This window comes from Ranitomeya imitator, chromosome 2, assembly GCF_032444005.1.
Source record: "Ranitomeya imitator isolate aRanImi1 chromosome 2, aRanImi1.pri, whole genome shotgun sequence".
NCBI classification, from domain to species: domain Eukaryota; kingdom Metazoa; phylum Chordata; class Amphibia; order Anura; family Dendrobatidae; genus Ranitomeya; species Ranitomeya imitator.
Genome location: NC_091283.1, coordinates 2,411,535 through 2,431,144, shown reverse-complemented (window position 1 = coordinate 2,431,144; position 19,610 = coordinate 2,411,535). Strand labels below are relative to the sequence as shown.

General features: G+C 42.8%; 1 protein-coding gene across 4 annotated transcripts in view; it reads right to left on the bottom strand.

The window, feature by feature from the left end:
• Positions 1 to 19,610, bottom strand: part of DIAPH2 (diaphanous related formin 2) — a 1,874,941-nt gene that overhangs the window by 905,233 nt on the left and 950,098 nt on the right. For all 4 annotated transcript variants that reach the window (XM_069746079.1, XM_069746080.1, XM_069746081.1 and 1 more), the window contains 2 exons: positions 15,898 to 15,999; positions 13,985 to 14,079 (listed from right to left, as the gene is read on the bottom strand). In XM_069746079.1, coding sequence (XP_069602180.1) covers positions 13,985 to 14,079; positions 15,898 to 15,999 — 197 coding nt within the window. The remainder of the gene's footprint in view (positions 1 to 13,984; positions 14,080 to 15,897; positions 16,000 to 19,610) is intronic.

The window sequence follows — 19,610 nt, the reverse complement described above, 5'->3', positions numbered from 1 at the left end:
GTCTATAATTAGCGGCACAGTTTTGGTCGAGGGATGGTTTTTTAAGTAATGGATGTATGATGGCATGCTTAAATGAGGAGGGAAAAATACCGGAAGTGAGGGAAAGGTTGAATATTATTGTTAGGTGAGAGGTGACAGCCGGGGAAAGGGACTGGAGGAGATGTGACGGAATGGGGTCACTGGTGCAAGTGGTTGGGCGAGAGGATGCAAGGAGCTTGCTTAGTTCTTCTTCTGTAACTGCTTCAAAGTCAGAGAGTGAACTAGATGCAGTGGGGGAGGGAGGACAGTGCATGGTATGAAGAGATTGGGAGATGATTTCCTGTCGAATGTGGTCAATTTTTTCTTTGAAGTAATTGGCCAGATCGTCAGCGCGGAGATCCGTGGTTGGGGCCTGCTCTCTTGGGTTGAGTAGGGACTGGAACGTGTCAAAGAGACGTTTAGGGTTATTGGACAGGGAGGTGATGAGGGTGTTGAAATAGGTTTGTTTGGAGAGGTGAAGGGCAGAATTGTATGTCTTTAGCATGAACTTATAATGGATGAAGTCTTCGGGTAGATTAGATTTTCTCCACAGACGTTCTGCGCACCTGGAGCACCGCTGCAGGAAACGTGTTTGCAGCGTGTGCCACGGTTGTTGCCGTCTGTGCCGAGTTGTTTTATGTATAGGAGGAGCAGCTTCATCCAGAGCACTTTGCAATGTTTCATTGTAATGCTTCAGAGCAGAATCAGGACATGAGATGGAGAAGATTGGGGCCAATGAGGACTGCAGGTTCTTCATAAGTTTCTGGGTGTTAATGGCCTGTATATTTCTATAAGTGTGGAAAATGGGGGTGACCTGAGCTGGATGGCAGTTCTTGATAGAGAATGAAAGAAGGTTGTGGTCAGGGAGAGGGAAAGGGGAGTTTGTGAAATCATCCACTGAGCAAAGCCGAGAGAAGACCAAGTCAAGGGAGTATAGTTCTTAGGCTGTGACGAGGCGCCTAGGTCTGGTCAGGAGCGCTCCACGGCTATTTCTAGTGTGTGTGATAGGATTAGGGCTTGCGGTCAGCAGAACTCCCACATCCCAGAGCTCGTCCTGTATGAGGATTAACTATCAGGTCATTCCGGGTGCTCCTAACCACCAGGTCATAACAGACAGCGTACTGGTCAAGAATATAACTACTATAATACTGCTTCCTATGTAAAAGAATATAACTACTATAATACTGCTCCTATGTACAAGAATATAACTACTATAATACTGCTCCTATGTACAAGGATATAACTACTATAATACTGCCTCCTATGTACAGGAATATAACTACTATAATACTGCTCCCTATATACAAGAATATAACTACTATAATACTGCCCCTATGTACAAGAATATAACTACTATAATACTGCTCCTATGTACAAGAATATAACTACTATAATACTGCTCCTATGTACAAGGATATAACTACTATAATACTGCCTCCTATGTACAGGAATATAACTACTATAATACTGCTCCCTATATACAAGAATATAACTACTATAATACTGCTCCTATGTACAAGGATATAACTACTATAATACTGCCCCTATATACAAGAATATAACTACTATAATACTGCCTCCTATGTACAGGAATATAACTACTATAATACTGCTCCCTATATACAAGAATATAACTACTATAATACTACTCCTATGTACAAGAATATAACTGCTATATTACTGCCCCTATATACAAGAATATAACTACTATAATATTTCTCCTATATACAAGAATATAACTACTATAATACTGCCCTATATGTACAAGAATATCAAATCTTTGTAGAGGATGAAGATGGCACACCTAAGGATGAAGCAATACCAGCAAGCAAAAAAGAAAAGGGCACACAGCAACAAGTGACAGCAAAAAGTACAGCCAAGAAGCAACGAAGAGTGGTGTTGGTGGGAGACTCACTACTGAGAGGCACAGAAGCAGCCATCTGCAGACCGGACATAACTGCAAGAGAAGTATGCTGCCTTCCAGGTGCGATGATCAAGGATGTGACCGATAGGATACCAAAGCTCTTCAGCTCCAAGGACGTCCACCCATTTCTTCTGATACATGTTGGCACCAATGACACGGCAAGGAAGGACCTACCGACAATCTGCAAGGACTTTGAAGAGTTGGGGAAGAAAGTAAAGGAACTGGATGCACAGGTAGTTTTTTCTTCTATCCTTCCAGTAGACGGGCATGGCACCAGGAGATGGAACAGGATCCTTGATGCAAACAACTGGCTAAGACGATGGTGCAGACAACAAGGATTCGGATTCCTGGACCACGGTGTGAATTACTTGTACGATGGACTCCTCGCCAGAGACGGACTACACCTCAACAAACCTGGGAAACACACATTCGCCAGAAGACTCGCCACACTCATCAGGAGGGCGTTAAACTAGAAGAAGAGGGGACGGGAAGAAAAACATTAGACTCGAACAAAGACGACCCAGGAAAACATACTCAGAAGGGAGGTAAGAACATTTCTAAAACAATCCACAGCGAGGAGATTGGAACAAAACAAAATCCTCTAAACTGCATGCTCGCAAACGCCAGAAGCCTGACAAACAAGATGGAAGAACTAGAAGCAGAAATATCTACAGGTAACTTTGACATAGTGGGAATAACCGAGACATGGTTAGATGAAAGCTATGACTGGGCGGTTAACTTACAGGGTTACAGTCTGTTTAGAAAGGATCGTAAAAATCGGAGAGGAGGAGGGGTTTGTCTCTATGTAAAGTCTTGTCTAAAGTCCACTTTAAGGGAGGATATTAGCGAAGGGAATGAGGATGTCGAGTTCATATGGGTCGAAATTCATGGAGGGAAAAATGGTAACAAAATTCTCATTGGGGTCTGTTACAAACCCCCAAATATAACAGAAACCATGGAAAGTCTACTTCTAAAGCAGATAGATGAAGCTGCAACCCATAATGAGGTCCTGGTTATGGGGGACTTTAACTACCCGGATATTAACTGGGAAAGTGAAACCTGTGAAACCCATAAAGGCAACAGGTTTCTGCTAATAACCAAGAAAAATTATCTTTCACAATTGGTGCAGAATCCAACCAGAGGAGCAGCACTTTTAGACCTAATACTATCTAATAGACCTGACAGAATAACAAATCTGCAGGTGGTTGGGCATCTAGCAAATAGCGACCACAATATTGTGCAGTTTCACCTGTCTTTCACTAGGGGGACTTGTCAGGGAGTCACAAAAACACTGAACTTTAGGAAGGCAAAGTTTGAACAGCTTAGAGATGCCCTTAATCTGGTAGACTGGGACAATATAATCAGAAATGAGAATACAGATAATAAATGGGAAATGTTTAAGAACATCCTAAATAGGCAGTGTAAGCGGTTTATACCTTGTGGGAATAAAAGGACTAGAAATAGTAAAAACCCAATGTGGCTAAACAAAGAAGTAAGACAGGCAATTAACAGTAAAAAGAAAGCATTTGCACTACTAAAGCAGGATGGCACCATTGAAGCTCTAAAAACCTATAGGGAGAAAAATACTTTATCTAAAAAACTAATTAAAGCTGCCAAAAAGGAAACAGAGAAGCACATTGCTAAGGAGAGTAAAACTAATCCCAAACTGTTCTTCAACTATATCAATAGTAAAAGAATAAAAACTGAAAATGTAGGCCCCTTAAAAAATAGTGAGGAAAGAATGGTTGTAGATGACGAGGAAAAAGCTAACATATTAAACACCTTCTTCTCCACGGTATTCACGGTGGAAAATGAAATGCTAGGTGAAATCCCAAGAAACAATGAAAACCCTATATTAAGGGTCACCAATCTAACCCAAGAAGAGGTGCGAAACCGGCTAAATAAGATTAAAATAGATAAATCTCCGGGTCCGGATGGCATACACCCACGAGTACTAAGAGAACTAAGTAATGTAATAGATAAACCATTATTTCTTATTTTTAGTGACTCTATAGCGACAGGGTCTGTTCCGCAGGATTGGCGCATAGCAAATGTGGTGCCAATATTCAAAAAGGGCTCTAAAAGTGAACCTGGAAATTATAGGCCAGTAAGTCTAACCTCTATTGTTGGTAAAATATTTGAAGGGTTTCTGAGGGATGTTATTCTGGATTATCTCAATGAGAATAACTGTGTAACTCCATATCAGCATGGGTTTATGAGAAATCGCTCCTGTCAAACCAATCTAATCAGTTTTTATGAAGAGGTAAGCTATAGGCTGGACCACGGTGAGTCATTGGATGTGGTATATCTCGATTTTTCCAAAGCGTTTGATACCGTGCCGCACAAGAGGTTGGTACACAAAATGAGAATGCTTGGTCTGGGGGAAAATGTGTGTAAATGGGTTAGTAACTGGCTTAGTGATAGAAAGCAGAGGGTGGTTATAAATGGTATAGTCTCTAACTGGGTCGCTGTGACCAGTGGGGTACCGCAGGGGTCGGTATTGGGACCTGTTCTCTTCAACATATTCATTAATGATCTGGTAGAAGGTTTACACAGTAAAATATCGATATTTGCAGATGATACAAAACTATGTAAAGCAGTTAATACAAGAGAAGATAGTATTCTGCTACAGATGGATCTGGATAAGTTGGAAACTTGGGCTGAAAGGTGGCAGATGAGGTTTAACAATGATAAATGTAAGGTTATACACATGGGAAGAAGGAATCAATATCACCATTACACACTGAACGGGAAACCACTGGGTAAATCTGACAGGGAGAAGGACTTGGGGATCCTAGTTAATGATAAACTTACCTGGAGCAGCCAGTGCCAGGCAGCAGCTGCCAAGGCAAACAGGATCATGGGGTGCATTAAAAGAGGTCTGGATACACATGATGAGAGCATTATACTGCCTCTGTACAAATCCCTAGTTAGACCGCACATGGAGTACTGTGTCCAGTTTTGGGCACCGGTGCTCAGGAAGGATATAATGGAACTAGAGAGAGTACAAAGGAGGGCAACAAAATTAATAAAGGGGATGGGAGAACTACAATACCCAGATAGATTAGCGAAATTAGGATTATTTAGTCTAGAAAAAAGACGACTGAGGGGCGATCTAATAACCATGTATAAGTATATAAGGGAACAATACAAATATCTCGCTGAGGATCTGTTTATACCAAAGAAGGTGACGGGCACAAGGGGGCATTCTTTGCGTCTGGAGGAGAGAAGGTTTTTCCACCAACATAGAAGAGGATTCTTTACAGTTAGGGCAGTGAGAATCTGGAATTGCTTGCCTGAGGAGGTGGTGATGGCGAACTCAGTCGAGGGGTTCAAGAGAGGCCTGGATGTCTTCCTGGAGCAGAACAATATTGTATCATACAATTATTAGGTTCTGTAGAAGGACGTAGATCTGGGGATTTATTATGATGGAATATAGGCTGAACTGGATGGACAAATGTCTTTTTTCGGCCTTAATAACTATGTTACTATGTAGAATATAACTACTATAATACTGCCCCCTAAGTACAAGAATATAACTACTCTAATACTGCTCCCTATATACAAGAATATAACTACTATAATACTGCTCCTATATACAAAAATATTACTATAATACTGCTCCTATGTACAAGAATATAACTACTATAATACTGCTCCTATATACAAAAATATTACTATAATACTGCCCCTATCTACAAGAATATAACTACTATAATACTGCTCCTATGTACAAGAATATAACTACTATAATACTGCCCCTATGTACAAGAATATAACTACTATAATACTGCTCCTATGTACAAGAATATAACTACTATAATACTGCTCCTATGTACAAGAATATAACTACTATAATACTGCATCTATGTACAAGAATATAACTACTATAATACTGCTCCTATGTACAGGAATATAACTACTATAATACTGCTCCTATGTGCAAGAATAGAACTACTATAATACTGCTCCTATGTACAAGAATATAACTACTATAATACTGCTCCTATGTACAAGAATATAACTACTATAATACTGCTCCTATGTACAAGAATATAACTACTAAAATACTGCTCCTATGTACAAGAATATAACTACTATAATACTGCCCCTATGTACAAGAAAATAACTACTATAATACTGCCCCTATGTACAAGAATATAACTACTATAATACTGCCCCTATGTACAAGAATATAACTACTATAATACTGCTCCTATTTACAAGATTATATCTACAATAATAATGCCCCTTATGTACAGGAATATAACTACTATAATACTGCCCCCTATGTACAAGAATATAACTACTATAATACTGCTCCTATATACAAGAATATAACTACTATAATACTGCTCCTATGTACAAGAATATAACTACTATAATACTGCCCCCTATGTACAAGAATATAACTGCTATAATACTGCCCCTATGTACAGGAATATAACTACTATAATACTGCTCCTATGTACAAGAATATATCTACAATAATAATGCTCCTATGTACAAGAATATAACTACTATAATACTGCCCCTATGTACAAGAATATAACTACTATAATACTGCTCCTATTTACAAGAATATATCTACAATAATACTGCTCCTATGTACAAGAATATAACTACTATAATACTGCCCCCTATGTACAAGAATATAACTGCTATAATACTGCCCCTATGTACAGGAATATAACTACTATAATACTGCTCCTATGTACAAGAATATATCTACAATAATAATGCTCCTATGTACAAGAATATAACTACTATAATACTGCTCCTATGTACAAGAATATAACTACTATAATACTGCCCCTATGTACAAGAATATAACTACTATACCGTCATGTAATACATTAACCCCTTAATCCCATATGACGTACTATCCCGTCCAGGTGACCTGGGACTTAATTCCCATGGACGGGATAGTACGTCATATGCGATCGGCCGCGCTCACGGGGGGAGCGCGGCCGATCGCGGCCGGGTGTCAGCTGCCTATCGCAGCTGACATCCGGCACTATGTGCCAGGAGCGGTCACGGACCGCTCCCGGCACATTAACCCCCGGCACACCGCGATCAAAGATGATCGCGGTGTGCCGGCGGTGCAGGGAAGCATCGCGCAGGGAGGGGGCTCCCTGCGGGCTTCCCTGAGACGATCGGTACACGGTGATGTGCTCACCGTGTACCGAGCGTCTTCTCCCTGCAGTCCCCGGATCCAAAATGGCCGCCGGGCTGCATCCGGGTCCTGCAGGGAGCACTTCCGGGTCAGGATCAGGCTGCAGCTGCAGCTCTAATCCTGCCCGGCTGTATGTCAGATCACCGCTCTAACAGAGTGCTGTGCACACTGTCAGATCGGTGATCTGTGATGTCCCCCCCTGGGACAAAGTGAAAAAGTAAAAAAAAAAATTTCCACACTTGTAAAAAAAAAAATAAAAAAAAAATTCCTAAATATAGCAGAAAAAAAAAAATATTATTCCCATAAATACATTTCTTTACATAAAAAAAAAACAATAAAAGTACACATATTTAGTATCGCCGCGTCCGTAACGACCCGACCTATAAAACTGGCCCACTAGTTAACCCCTTCAGTGAACACCGTAAGAAAAAAAAAAAAAAACGAGCCAAAAAACAACGCTTTATTATCATAACGCTGAACAAAGAGTGGAATAACACGCGATCAAAAAGACGGATATAAATAACCATGGTACCTCTGAAAACGTCATCTTGTCCCGCAAAAAACGAGCCGCCATATAGCATCATAACCAAAAAAATAAAAAAGTTATAGTCCTCTGAATAAAGCGATGCCAAAATAATTATTTTTTCTATAAAATAGCTTTTATCGTATAAAAGCGCCAAAACATAAAAAAAATGATATAAATGAGGTATCGCTGTAATCGTACTGACCCGAAGAATAAAACTGCTTCATCAATTTTACCAAACGCGGAACGGTATAAACGCCTCCCCCAAAAGAAATTCATGAATAGCTGGTTTTTGGTCATTCTGCCTCACAAAAAAATCGGAATAAAAAGCGATCAAAAACTGTCACGTGTCCGAAAATGTAACCGATAAAAACGTCAACTCGTCCCGCAAAAAACAAGACCTCACATGACTCTGTGGACCAAAATATGGAAAAATTATAGGTCTCAAAATGTGGAGACGCAAAAACTTTTTTGCTATAAAAAGCGTCTTTTAGTGTGTGACGGCTGCCAATCATAAAAATCCGCTAAAAAACTCGCTATAAAAGTAAATCAAACCCCCCTTCATCACCCCCTTAGTTAGGCTAGGTTCACATTGCGTTAATGGGTTAACGCTAACGGACAGCGTTGCACGGCGAAAATGTCACAATTAACGCCGTGCAACGGGTCCGTTAGCACAACCATTGACAGCAATGTGATTTTCAGGTGTAGCGCATCGCTAGAGCGTGCCATTTTCAGCTCGCGCTAGCAAGGTGCCATTCTTTTGTGGCGCGCCTCAGACGCTGCTTGCAGCGTCCGCGGCGCGCCCGAGGTCCGATCCCCGATCTTCCAGAGCGGGGACGTTAACGCGACCACTAAACACGACACCTAAAAAGACATTGTGTTAGCGCAATCCGCTAGTGCTAAACGGATTTCCCTAACGCAATGTGAACCTAGCCTTAGGGAAAAATAATAAAATTAAAAAAAATGTATTTATTTCCATTTTCCGGTTAGGGTTAGGGTTAGGGCTAGGGTTAGGGTTTGGATTACATTTACGGTTGGGATTAGGGTTGGGATTAGAATTAGGGGTGTGTCAGGGTTAGGTGTGTGGTTAGGGTTACAGTTGGGATTAGGGTTAGGGGTGTGTCTGGGTTAGAGGTGTGGTTAGGGTTACTGTTGGGATTAGGGTTAGGGATGTGTTTGGATTAGGGTTTCATTTATAATTGGGGGGTTTCCACTGTTTAGGCACATCAGGGGCTCTCCAAACGCGACATGGCGTCCGATCTCAATTCCAGCCAATTCTGCATTGAAAAAGTAAAACAGTGCTCCTTCACTTCCGAGCTCTCCCGTGCGCCCAAACAGGGGTTTACCCCAACATATGGGGTATCAGCGTACTCGAGACAAATTGGACAACAACTTTTTGGGTCCAAGTTCTCTTGTTATCCTTGGGAAAATAAAAATTTGGGGGGCTAAAAATCATTTTTGTGGGAAAAAAAAGGATTTTTATTTTCAAGGCTCTGCGTTGTAAACTGTAGTGAAACACTTGGGGGTTCAAAGTTTTCACAACACATCTAGATAAGTTCCATGGGAGGTCTAGTTTCCAATATGGGGTCACTTGTGGTGGGTTTCTACTGTTTCGGTACATCAGGGGCTCTGCAAATGCAACGTGACGCCTGCAGACCAATCCATCTAAGTCTGCATTCCAAATGGCGCTCCTTCCCTTCCGAGCTCTGCCATGAGCCCAAACAGTGGTTCCCCCCCACATATGGGGTATCAGCGTACTCAGGACAAATTGAACAACAACTTTTGGGGTCCAATTTATTCTGTTACCCTTGTAAAAATACAAAGCTGGGGGCTAAAAAATCATTTTTGTGAAAAAAAAAAGAATTTTTATTTTCACGGGTCTGCGTTATAAACTGTAGTGAAACACTTAGGGGTTCAAAGTTCTCACAACACATCTAGATAAGTTCCATGGGAGGTCTAGTTTCTAATATGGGGTCACTTGTGGGGGGTTTGTACTGTTTGGGTACATCAGGGGCTCTGCAAATGCAACGTGACTCCTGCAGACCAATCCATCTAAGTCTGCATTCCAAATGGCGCTCCTTCCCTTCCGAGCTCTGCCATGCGCCCAAACAGTGGTTCCCCCCCACATATGGGGTATCAGCGTACTCAGGACAAATTGGACAACAACTTTTGGGGTCCAATTTATTATGTTACTTTTGTGAAAATACAAAACTGGGGGCTAAAAAATTTTTGCGAAAAAAAAATAAATTTATTTTAACGGCTCTGCGTTATAAACTGTAGTGAAACACTTGGGGGTTCAAAGCTCTCAAAACACATCTAGATAAGTTCCTTAGAGGGTCTAGTTTCCAAAATGGTGTCACTTGTGGGGGTTTTTAATGTTTAGGCACATCAGGGGCTCTCCAAACCAACATGGCGTCCCATCTTAATTCCAGTCAATTTTGCATTGAAAAGTCAAATGGCGCTCCTTCCCTTCCGAGCTCTGCTATGCACCCAAAAAGTGGTTTACCCCCACATATGGGGTATCGTCGCACTCAGGACAAATTGCACAACAACTTTTGTGGTCTAATTTCTTCTCTTACCCTTGGGAAAATAAAAAATTGGGGGCGAAAAGATCATTTTTGTGAAAAAATAAGATTTTTTATTTTTACGGCTCTGCATTATAAACTTCTGTGAAGCACTTGTTGGGTCAAAGTGCTCACCACACATCTAGATAAGTTCCTTAAGGGGTCTACTTTTCAAAATGGTGTCACTTGTGAGGGGTTCCAATGTTTAGGCACATCAGGGGCTCTCCAAACGCAACATGGCGTCCCATCTCAATTCCAGTCAATTTTGCATTGAAAAGTCAAATGGCGCTCCTTTCCTTCCGAGCTCTGCCATGCGCCCAAACAGTGGTTTACCCCCACATATGGGGTATCGTCGCACTCAGGACAAATTGCACAACAACTTTTGTGGTCTAATTTCTTCTCTTACCCTTGGGAAAATAAAAAATTGGTGGCGAAAAGATTATTTTTGTGAAAAAATATGATTTTTTATTTTTACGGCTCTGCATTATAAACTTCTGTGAAGCACTTGTTGGGTCAAAGTGCTCACCACACCTCTAGATAAGTTCCTTAAGGGGTCTACTTTCCAAAATGGTGTCACTTGTGGGGGGTTTCAATGTTTAGGCACATCAGGGGCTCTCCAAACGCAACATGGCATCCCATCTCAATTCCAGTCAATTTTGCATTGAAAAGTAAAATGGCGCTCCTTCCCTTCCGAGCTCTGCCATACGCCCAAACAATGGTTTACACCCATATACGGGGTATCAGCGTACTCAGGACAAATTGGCCAACAATTTTTGAGGTTCAATTTCTTCTCTTACTCTTGGGAAAATAAAAAATTGGGGGCGAAAAGATCATTTTTGTGAAAAAATATGATTTTTTATTTTTACGGCTCTGCATTATAAACTTCTGTGAAGCAATTGGTGGGTCAAAGTGGTCACCACACATCTAGATAAGTTCCTTAGGGTGTCTACTTTCCAAAATGGTGTCACTTGTGGGGGGTTTCAATGTTTAGGCACATCAGTGGCTCTCCAAACGCAACATGGTGTCCCATCTCAATTCCTGTCAATTTTGCATTTAAAAGTCAAATGGCGCTCCTTCCCTTCCGAGCTCTGCCATGCGCCCAAACAGTGGTTTACCCCCACATATGGGGTATCAGCGTACTCAGTACAGATTGTACAACAATGTTTGGCATCCATTTTATCCTGTTACCCTTGGTAAAATAAAACAAATTGGAGCTGAAATAAATTTTGTGTGAAAAAAAGTTAAATATTCATTTTTATTTAAACATTCCAAAAATTCCTGTGAAACCCCTGAAGGGTTAATAAACTTCTTGAATGTGGTTTTGAGCACCTTGAGGGGTGCAGTTTTTAGAATGGTGTCACACTTGGGTATTTTCTATCATATAGACCCCTCAAAATGACATCAAATGAGATGTGGTCCCTAAAAAAAAATGGTGTTGTAAAAATGAGAAATTGCTGGTCAACTTTGAACCCTTATAACTCCCTAACAAAAAAAAATTTTGGTTCCAAAATTGTGCTGATGTAAAGGAGACATGTGGGAAATGTTACTTATTAAGTATTTTGCGTGACATATCTCTGTGATTTAAGGGCATAAAAATTTAAAGTTGGAAAATTGCGAAATTTTCAAAATTTTCGCCAAATTTCCGTTTTTTTCACAAATAAACGCAAGTTATATCGAATAAATGTTACTACTAAAATGAAGTACAATATGTCACGAGAAAACAATGTCAGAATCGCCAAGATCCGTTGAAGCGTTCCAGAGTTATAACCTCATAAAGGGACAGTGGTCAGAATTGTAAAAATTGGCCCGGTCATTAACGTGCAAACCACCCTCGGGGCTTAAGGGGTTAACAAATGTGTCCAAATTTTTATTTCTGACATAAGTATAGAGAGATATAGAAGCATTAAAAAGAATATGATTGTCACAAACGGACACTGGTAAGTCCAGCGGACAACACAGCAAATAAATAAGACGAGATGGAGAAATGAGAGGAAGGCCCTTAAGGTAGGGAACGGGGGATGGCACTCCTTCTGAAACCAACACGTCCCTAAGCTCCACTAACACCCTATGAGGGTCCTTCCCCCCGCCGCCGTCACGTGTCTAGTCCATGGCTGTCACCTCTATGTAACCTCGCTAGTGCACTGGTCATTAAGGACGCTAGCCTCACCACTGCAGATGGTAACACACAAGGGAAGTGACAAACACAGGACAGACAAAAAGGAAAATACTCATTTCAGAATCTGCTGCTAAGCTCCACAGCGGCAGAACAAATGGCCCCAGGTAACCAGAACCCCAACAGGGGCATCACCACTGACACAGGAGAACTCCACACACCTTGCTGGTCTGTATAGAAGAAACTCTGCTACCGACGATCAGGTGATGGGTCATGTGAGCATTTATAGGCAGGTGGGAGAGGTTACCTACCAACATCAGCTGCCAGCAAGAGACTGGCATTAACTTTTGCTGGAGCAAAGGAAATAACATTTACATTTCGGCAGACCCAGAGTTGTCTCGATTTCTCAATGATTCGTGGCGAGGGTTTTGTGACACTTGGTGGTGAGTTGTCGGGGCCTCATGTGTTGGTGTGTGACCACTGCTTCTGGCTGTGATGTTGTTGCTAGTATGGAGATGATTTATTGAGTCTTCTTATAGAGTCTACGCCTGGACAGTAGACGTGGAGGGTACCGACCTCAGCATTGGCTTCCGCTGCGGAGGGCTCGGCATTACTGAGGCCGTGGTTACGTTTCGTTACCTGTTCTGCAGCATTCATTGCTCTATCCTGAGATTATTAGGAGAATGCCTCGCTTATTCCAGCTGTCTTCATTGGCTCATACTTGCCCTCAATGTCAGCTTTCCCCTTTGTGGGCTTACACACAAACTCATTAATAGATACAATATTTTTTCTGAATGGTCGTGAATTAATAGCAATCAATTGTGTATGACACGAGAATCAATAATCTGGGGGATCAAATAACGAATATTTACAATCCAGCAACCAAAACCTCTGAGATCCATTCAGGAACTTGTGGACCCCCGTGCACTGGGAGATCGGGGAGATTGCTTCAAAACGAGCAAAGTCTCGGGAAAGGAAAGACATCGGCAGCAGAAACCCAACCCGAATCGCTGTCCGACAGTCACAGTGCGTCGATGTGGGCAGATGGATCACTTGGGGGTTCCTCGCTCACTTATGAGATCTACTTATAGTTTTATGGAGTTTTTATCTCCTTCAGGTAATCCTTTTGCTATCTCCATGCAAATAGCCAGAATTTTGTCATAAAGTTTATAAAAAAGTTGTAAAATATGAAAACTTTAAAGCTTTTTTTAGAATGATTTGGAGAGGATGGGATCAGAGATGAGCAAATATTTGTGAACCAAACTGCAACACAAGAGAAGATCTATGGAGGCTTCATCTGCCCCTAAAAGAAAAGTGGACAATAATTTCTGTGGACCCTGCTGCATACTGATGGGACCGAAAGGATGGTCTTATGGGATGATTCAATGGAAACCAATTGGAAGCCATTGATGATCTGTCCAACGGTCGCAGGAAATATTGCCCCGCAACCAGGAGGACATCACGTGCAGTGTAGGAGAATGACTCCGGACCATCTGTTAAGACACTGCCACCATAGTAGCCACGAGAGCGATGCCATATAATGCTGGTGTCATTACTCTCCATATGACCACATAAAGTACAACGAGAAGAATGAGGTCAAGATCCCCAAAGCACTTGGATGACCTTCACAAACCAAAAATAAAGCTGCATCGGAAACCTCACATACCTGGATTAAAGATTCGGACAGTTTTGCTTCATCCACTTCTAGGACAATGTTCTTAATTTCTTCATAAGACATCCGGTAAGATCCCAAGAAGATGGCTGTAGGGTAAAGAACAAGAAATACGGGTCAATGCAGGAGCAGAGGTGATGGTGCTGCTCTGGCAGAACATTGGCCAGAAGACATGGAGATTCATGTGGATCTTACAGAATATGCAATTTTCTCCTGATCTAATGATACTTCGGTAATAGTTGGGGAGAAGCTCGGGAACGTGTGGTCCATGCTTTTTTGTTGTGTCTTCATCTACATTGTATGGTCTCCAGCTCCAGGACATTCTCTCCATGCAGCGGAACCCAGAACTAAGCTGCACAGCGTGCGATCAGACCTTGTGCGTACATGCACAAAACATCCTGGGCCTCCTCAGAGCCAGAAGTCCTGGCCCAGCATGAGAAGCCCAGAGTGTTCAGTGCTCGTGGCTGGGATCAGAAAATGTGACGGGGACCAGATGGGTGATGGTGGGACGCAGAGGGATCAGAGAGGTGATGGTGAGACGCAGAGGGACCAGATGGGTGATGGTGGGACGCAAAGGGACCAGAGAGGTGATGGTGGGACGCAGAGGGATCAGAGAGGTGATGGTGGGACGCAGAGGGACCAGAGAGGTGATGGTGGGACGCAGAGGGACCAGATGGGTGATGGTGGGACGCAGAGGGACCAGAGAGGTGATCAGTGAGGAAAATAGATTCTGTTTCTTTATCCTTTTGATGAAATTTTATGGCTCAAAAAAATGGCCTAGAGCTTGATGTCCCTCCAAAACTGATCAAAAGACAAGAAGGAAATTGATGCTGGAGGCTGCAAGAGGCCAAGAGCAATAATACAGGAGCTGCAGGAATTTCTGTACAGTCCTGGTTGTGTCCTGCATGTGACAACAATCTCCCATATTCCTCATATGTCCGGCAAGTGGGGTCGCGTGGGAAAATGCAAGTCCGGCAATGTTTTCTTAAACCTCCATTACGATTAACAAAAACACATGGGGAACATGTTCTGTCTGATGAGTCCGAGCTGGAGCTTTGTGGCCAGAATTGCAAAAGTTATATTTGGTGCCAACACTGCGCATCTCCAAAAGACCGCCATCCCTACAGTGCAGCATGGTGGGGGCAGCATTGAGCTTTGGGGCTGTTTTTAGGAAGCTGGAATTGGGAATTTAGACAAGATGCAGAGAATCATGAACATTTCCAAATATCAGTCAATTTCACAAAAGAACTTTCCGGCCTCTGCTAAAAAGCTGAAGATGAGGAGGAATTTCACCTTTCCGCGGCAATGACCAAAAGTGACCTCTAAATCACCAAAAGAACGGATCCTCCAGAAGAAGATGGAAGTCCTGGAGTGGCCGATCCCAGACCCATACCTGATCCCAAGGGCCCATCTGTGGTGACCTGAAGAGGGCGCTGTACGCAGAAGATGCCCCCAATCTGACAGATGTGGAGCTGCTGTAAGGAGCTCGCAAAGATTGCCAATTCTAGATGTGCCGCACTGATTGACCCCTGACCCAAAAACACCGAATGCTGCCAGGAACTCACAGGGGACTGCAACAAAGTATTAATGTAAGGGTGTGCAGATTTATGCAAGCACATCATTTTACTTCTTTATTTTTCTTTTTCCACCTGAAAATATGTCTGTTTGGTTTTCACTGTATTTGTGCAGATTTTGGGCGACATTATCTGAAATGATTCTTCTTGGTGGGATTATGTTACATAACAAAAAAATGCATTTTAACAGGGGTGTGTAGACTTTTCATATCGCTGTATATTCTTATTTATATATTGCTCCAGTTTTGCTCTAATATTTTTTTTCACAATTGGGGTGAATCTTATAACCACGAGTAACGGGTTTGTGTAGCGATCACATGAGATGATACGTACAGAGGTTCTGGGCTGTTTTACCATCCAGGACTCTCAGTTCCTTCACTTTCTTCTTGGCCATTACTGGTTTTGTTTCCTCCTCTTCTTCCGGAGCTTTCTTAACTGGAAGACAAGAGAACAATTCCTTTAATAAAGTTGAATACTTTTCATATAGACCTTTATACATCGAATGCACTGATCGACGGACGCGCGACCTACAGGCGTGACATTTATCTGCTCTGATTAAATCATTTTATTCACTAATAGATGAAATGACAAAAATGATACAAAAAAAGCTCGGTACAGTAGACAACAAAAAGGACAAAAAAGGATGAAAAAACAAAAAGAACAAAAGATTAAAGAGATAGAAAAACTGGAAATAAAAAGTAACGACAAAGGGAGAGGAGAAGAAAAAGGAAGAATTGAAATAATACAAAAGGAGAAATAAATAAGAAGAAGGACACAACTGAGAAGATGGAAAAGAGCAGAGAAAGCTCGGAGCCCGAAACGAGGAAGAAGAAGACGATGCTGGAGAAACAGTGACGGGCTACACTGCGGACTGAAGGCGTCAGACGGACGGCGGGCGGAGGGTTTACTCCATTTCTGTGTGTGTGGCTTGCTGGATAGAACAACTGTGAAAGTGACAAATGTATCGGCTGATGCTGGATGACAACTCCGTATTATCTGTCCCCTTTTGGTAATTTTGGGGCAGGTAGCACATTTTAGGCCTCATCCCCCTTTCTCAGATAGAACCATTCTTTATCAGAACTCGATACAACAAGACGTGTGGTCTGGCAGTCCGCCATCTCTCGTCTCCACCATCCGGCACTTCCGATCTTATTTCCACCATTACGGCAGACTGGAAGCTCTGCAGAACAATCCCATTATCCCCTCACATATTACAGCAGGTGTATGGCTGGGATTATGTCTCAGAGACAATATGCAAACGATGAGTAAGAAAAAGCAGAAAGAAGGAAACGTCATTCCTATGTCTCCAACAAAGGACGTCTCTACAAAGTTTCAGCACCTCGAATATTGTCCTAGATAAATGTGACATACTGAAAGAATAGAAATAGAAAGGTTTCAAGAATGTGAGAAAAGCCATTTACCAGTTATTATCATAGTTATCGGAAAAGGCGAAGTAAAGCCACCAGCTAATCTCTATAAAGGGGTATTCTGGCAAGAAAGCGCCATCACGTATCTACAGGATAGATGCTACACCCCTGTCCCGGGTCTACGCTCTTCTCCCTATACACCGGTCCCATAAACTCTCTTGCGCTCAGTGCTTCTAAGACTTTGAGTTGCTACCTGACCTGCTCCGCTGCCTATCTGCAGTCTCCTGGACGTTTCCAGCTTGCCTGCGGTTTCCAGCATTCAAGCTGCCAATCTGCAGACCCCTAGACATCTCCTGTCTTCCTGCAGTCTCCAGTCCCTCAGGGATCCGCACCCCAGGTGCCTCATCGATCTGCTGCACCGACACCCGTGGTTCATGTTCTTACCAGTACTTCGGGCTTGGAGGATCTACCTCATCTGGTGAACCGAACAATAGATCACAGGGTGACTGACTGCTGAGACCACCACCTGTAGCCAGATATGGGGAGTTCTGTCCTCCCCTTTTATTGAAGTAGAGGTCGCTCATTAGGGCAGATGGAGATAGCCGAGTACAGCGTTGACTTTTCTTCACCATTTCAGTGGAGAATATATGGAATTGCTTGACTGCCACGCTGTTGATTTGGTGAGACCATCCAAACTGGGAGCTTGCAGTGACCCCACTGTTTTAGTAATTTTCCCATAAAGCAGCAGTCATATTATTCCCTATGATATGTATTTGTGGTTGGAGCACATTTATATTCCGTAGACAATGCTTTCCTTGCAAATGACTGTCCGACTCCTGCTGCCATCACCTTGAGCACCTCTGCGCCTTGCAGATGTCTCCTGTCACCACTCTGGTGTTGGGTGTCCCAGGACCAGGTGCTCCTTCCCTGTCCCTAATGCTAGAGGCACCCTAGCTATCCCTGTTCCTTAAATTACTTCTAATGGTGAAGATGTCAGGGCCACGTACCTTGCCTTAGCTCCAGAATTCGCCCTCAGTCTATACTGCTTTCCCACCCAGGGAAGAGGGGAGTAGTAGTGTACCATAGTACACCATCCAAACTAACAAGGTAATATGAACAGGGATAAAGAAACATACCAAACATACAAAAATTCTCACACAAACAACAGATTGAGACACCGTGGAGTGAAGGGTGGGAAAACCCAAAGTAAGAGAAGGAGAGGATTTGTACATAACCAAAGCCTAGCAACAGTCTCAGATAAATCCACCAAACACCTTCTCAAACAACAACAACCACCAACTCCTGAACCATGGAGGAATGACGCCAATGCTGGCAATGAGTGCTGGCCAGAGCCCAGAATAGGGAGGGGAGCGGCCAACACTGAACAGCTGAGAACCATAGGGCAGGAAAGCTTCCAGGGGCTCTCAACTGAGCAGATTAGCCTCTGCACTGCTAGAGGAAACCTGCACTGTTTAATAAGAAGGTGAAGTGCTTCTAACCAATGCAGGAGTAGCAGAAATCAGACGCTGCGGTCTTCTGGCTCCTCTCTGACACAGTAAACATGTGACATCTCCACTCTGGATGTTTCTACTGGCATTTATAGAAGAACCAGAAAATCTGACATCTGAAGCAGCATGAAAAGTTACCAAACTGAATGAGCCGCAAATTACAGCGAAACAGTCATTTCAGGCCTTTAGGAAGTTAACAGCAAAAGTTGAGGAGCAAGTGATCAGTGTCTGACTTTTATGGCGCAGCGAGGAGCTCGCTAGGACTTGGCGCACTTCATCATTCTCTGCCTTATGACTAAGTGCGACAATGGAGCCGCCGCAGACATATAAAGAAGAATGACTTGCTCTTCAATTCCCTCCTGTGATCTCTGCAAGTAAAGAAAACAAGAAAACAGAAGAGCCGCGATTAACTCTTACATTGCCCTAAAAACGGTGGACTGGAATAGATAAAAAAGGAAAACTTATTTCTGGGAGGATTATGAGAGCAATAAAGCAACAGCGCACAAACGGGTCAAACGTGACATAACGGGACCTCTGACCCCTAACAATCTGTTGCTTTGTCGCTGAGGCTTGATATTACGCTGTCCCACTTCACATCACATGGCCAGAGCCCCAATGTTGGTTGTCCGAAGACCATGGTGATGCCACTACTGTGATCAGTGATGGGCGGTCATAATCGCATGGCACGACGAGAAGACCATGAAATCCCACCACGTTACCAATAAATAGTCACATCCTCCCACCAAGCTCCGCTGGTCTCTCAACAATTGCGTTCCTTTACTTCTCAGAATTTGCTGAATGTTCCTGGTGACAATGTAAGGACTCCATATATCCCTGAGCAATGAGGTCCCAGACCGAAAACCTCCCTCCACCAGGACATCCATGAATGGCCCCCTACAGCTAAATGTAGAAATACCCCCATAAGTAGGACCTCGGATAGGAAGGGGGTGTCCATTCCTACCCTACAATATGATCGACAACAAAAGTAAAATGTTCGGGAGGTTTAATGACTGGAGGGAAAGTTTATCACAAGAAGCATTAAAATACATGTTCAGATCCAAAATCCAAACATATTAACGATGGAGCCCCGCGTATAAGACGCCATCGCCAGTGAGAAGTCCAAGAAGGAGGCAATGACCAGGGTCAATCAGAAGACTCATCCCGGCTCCAC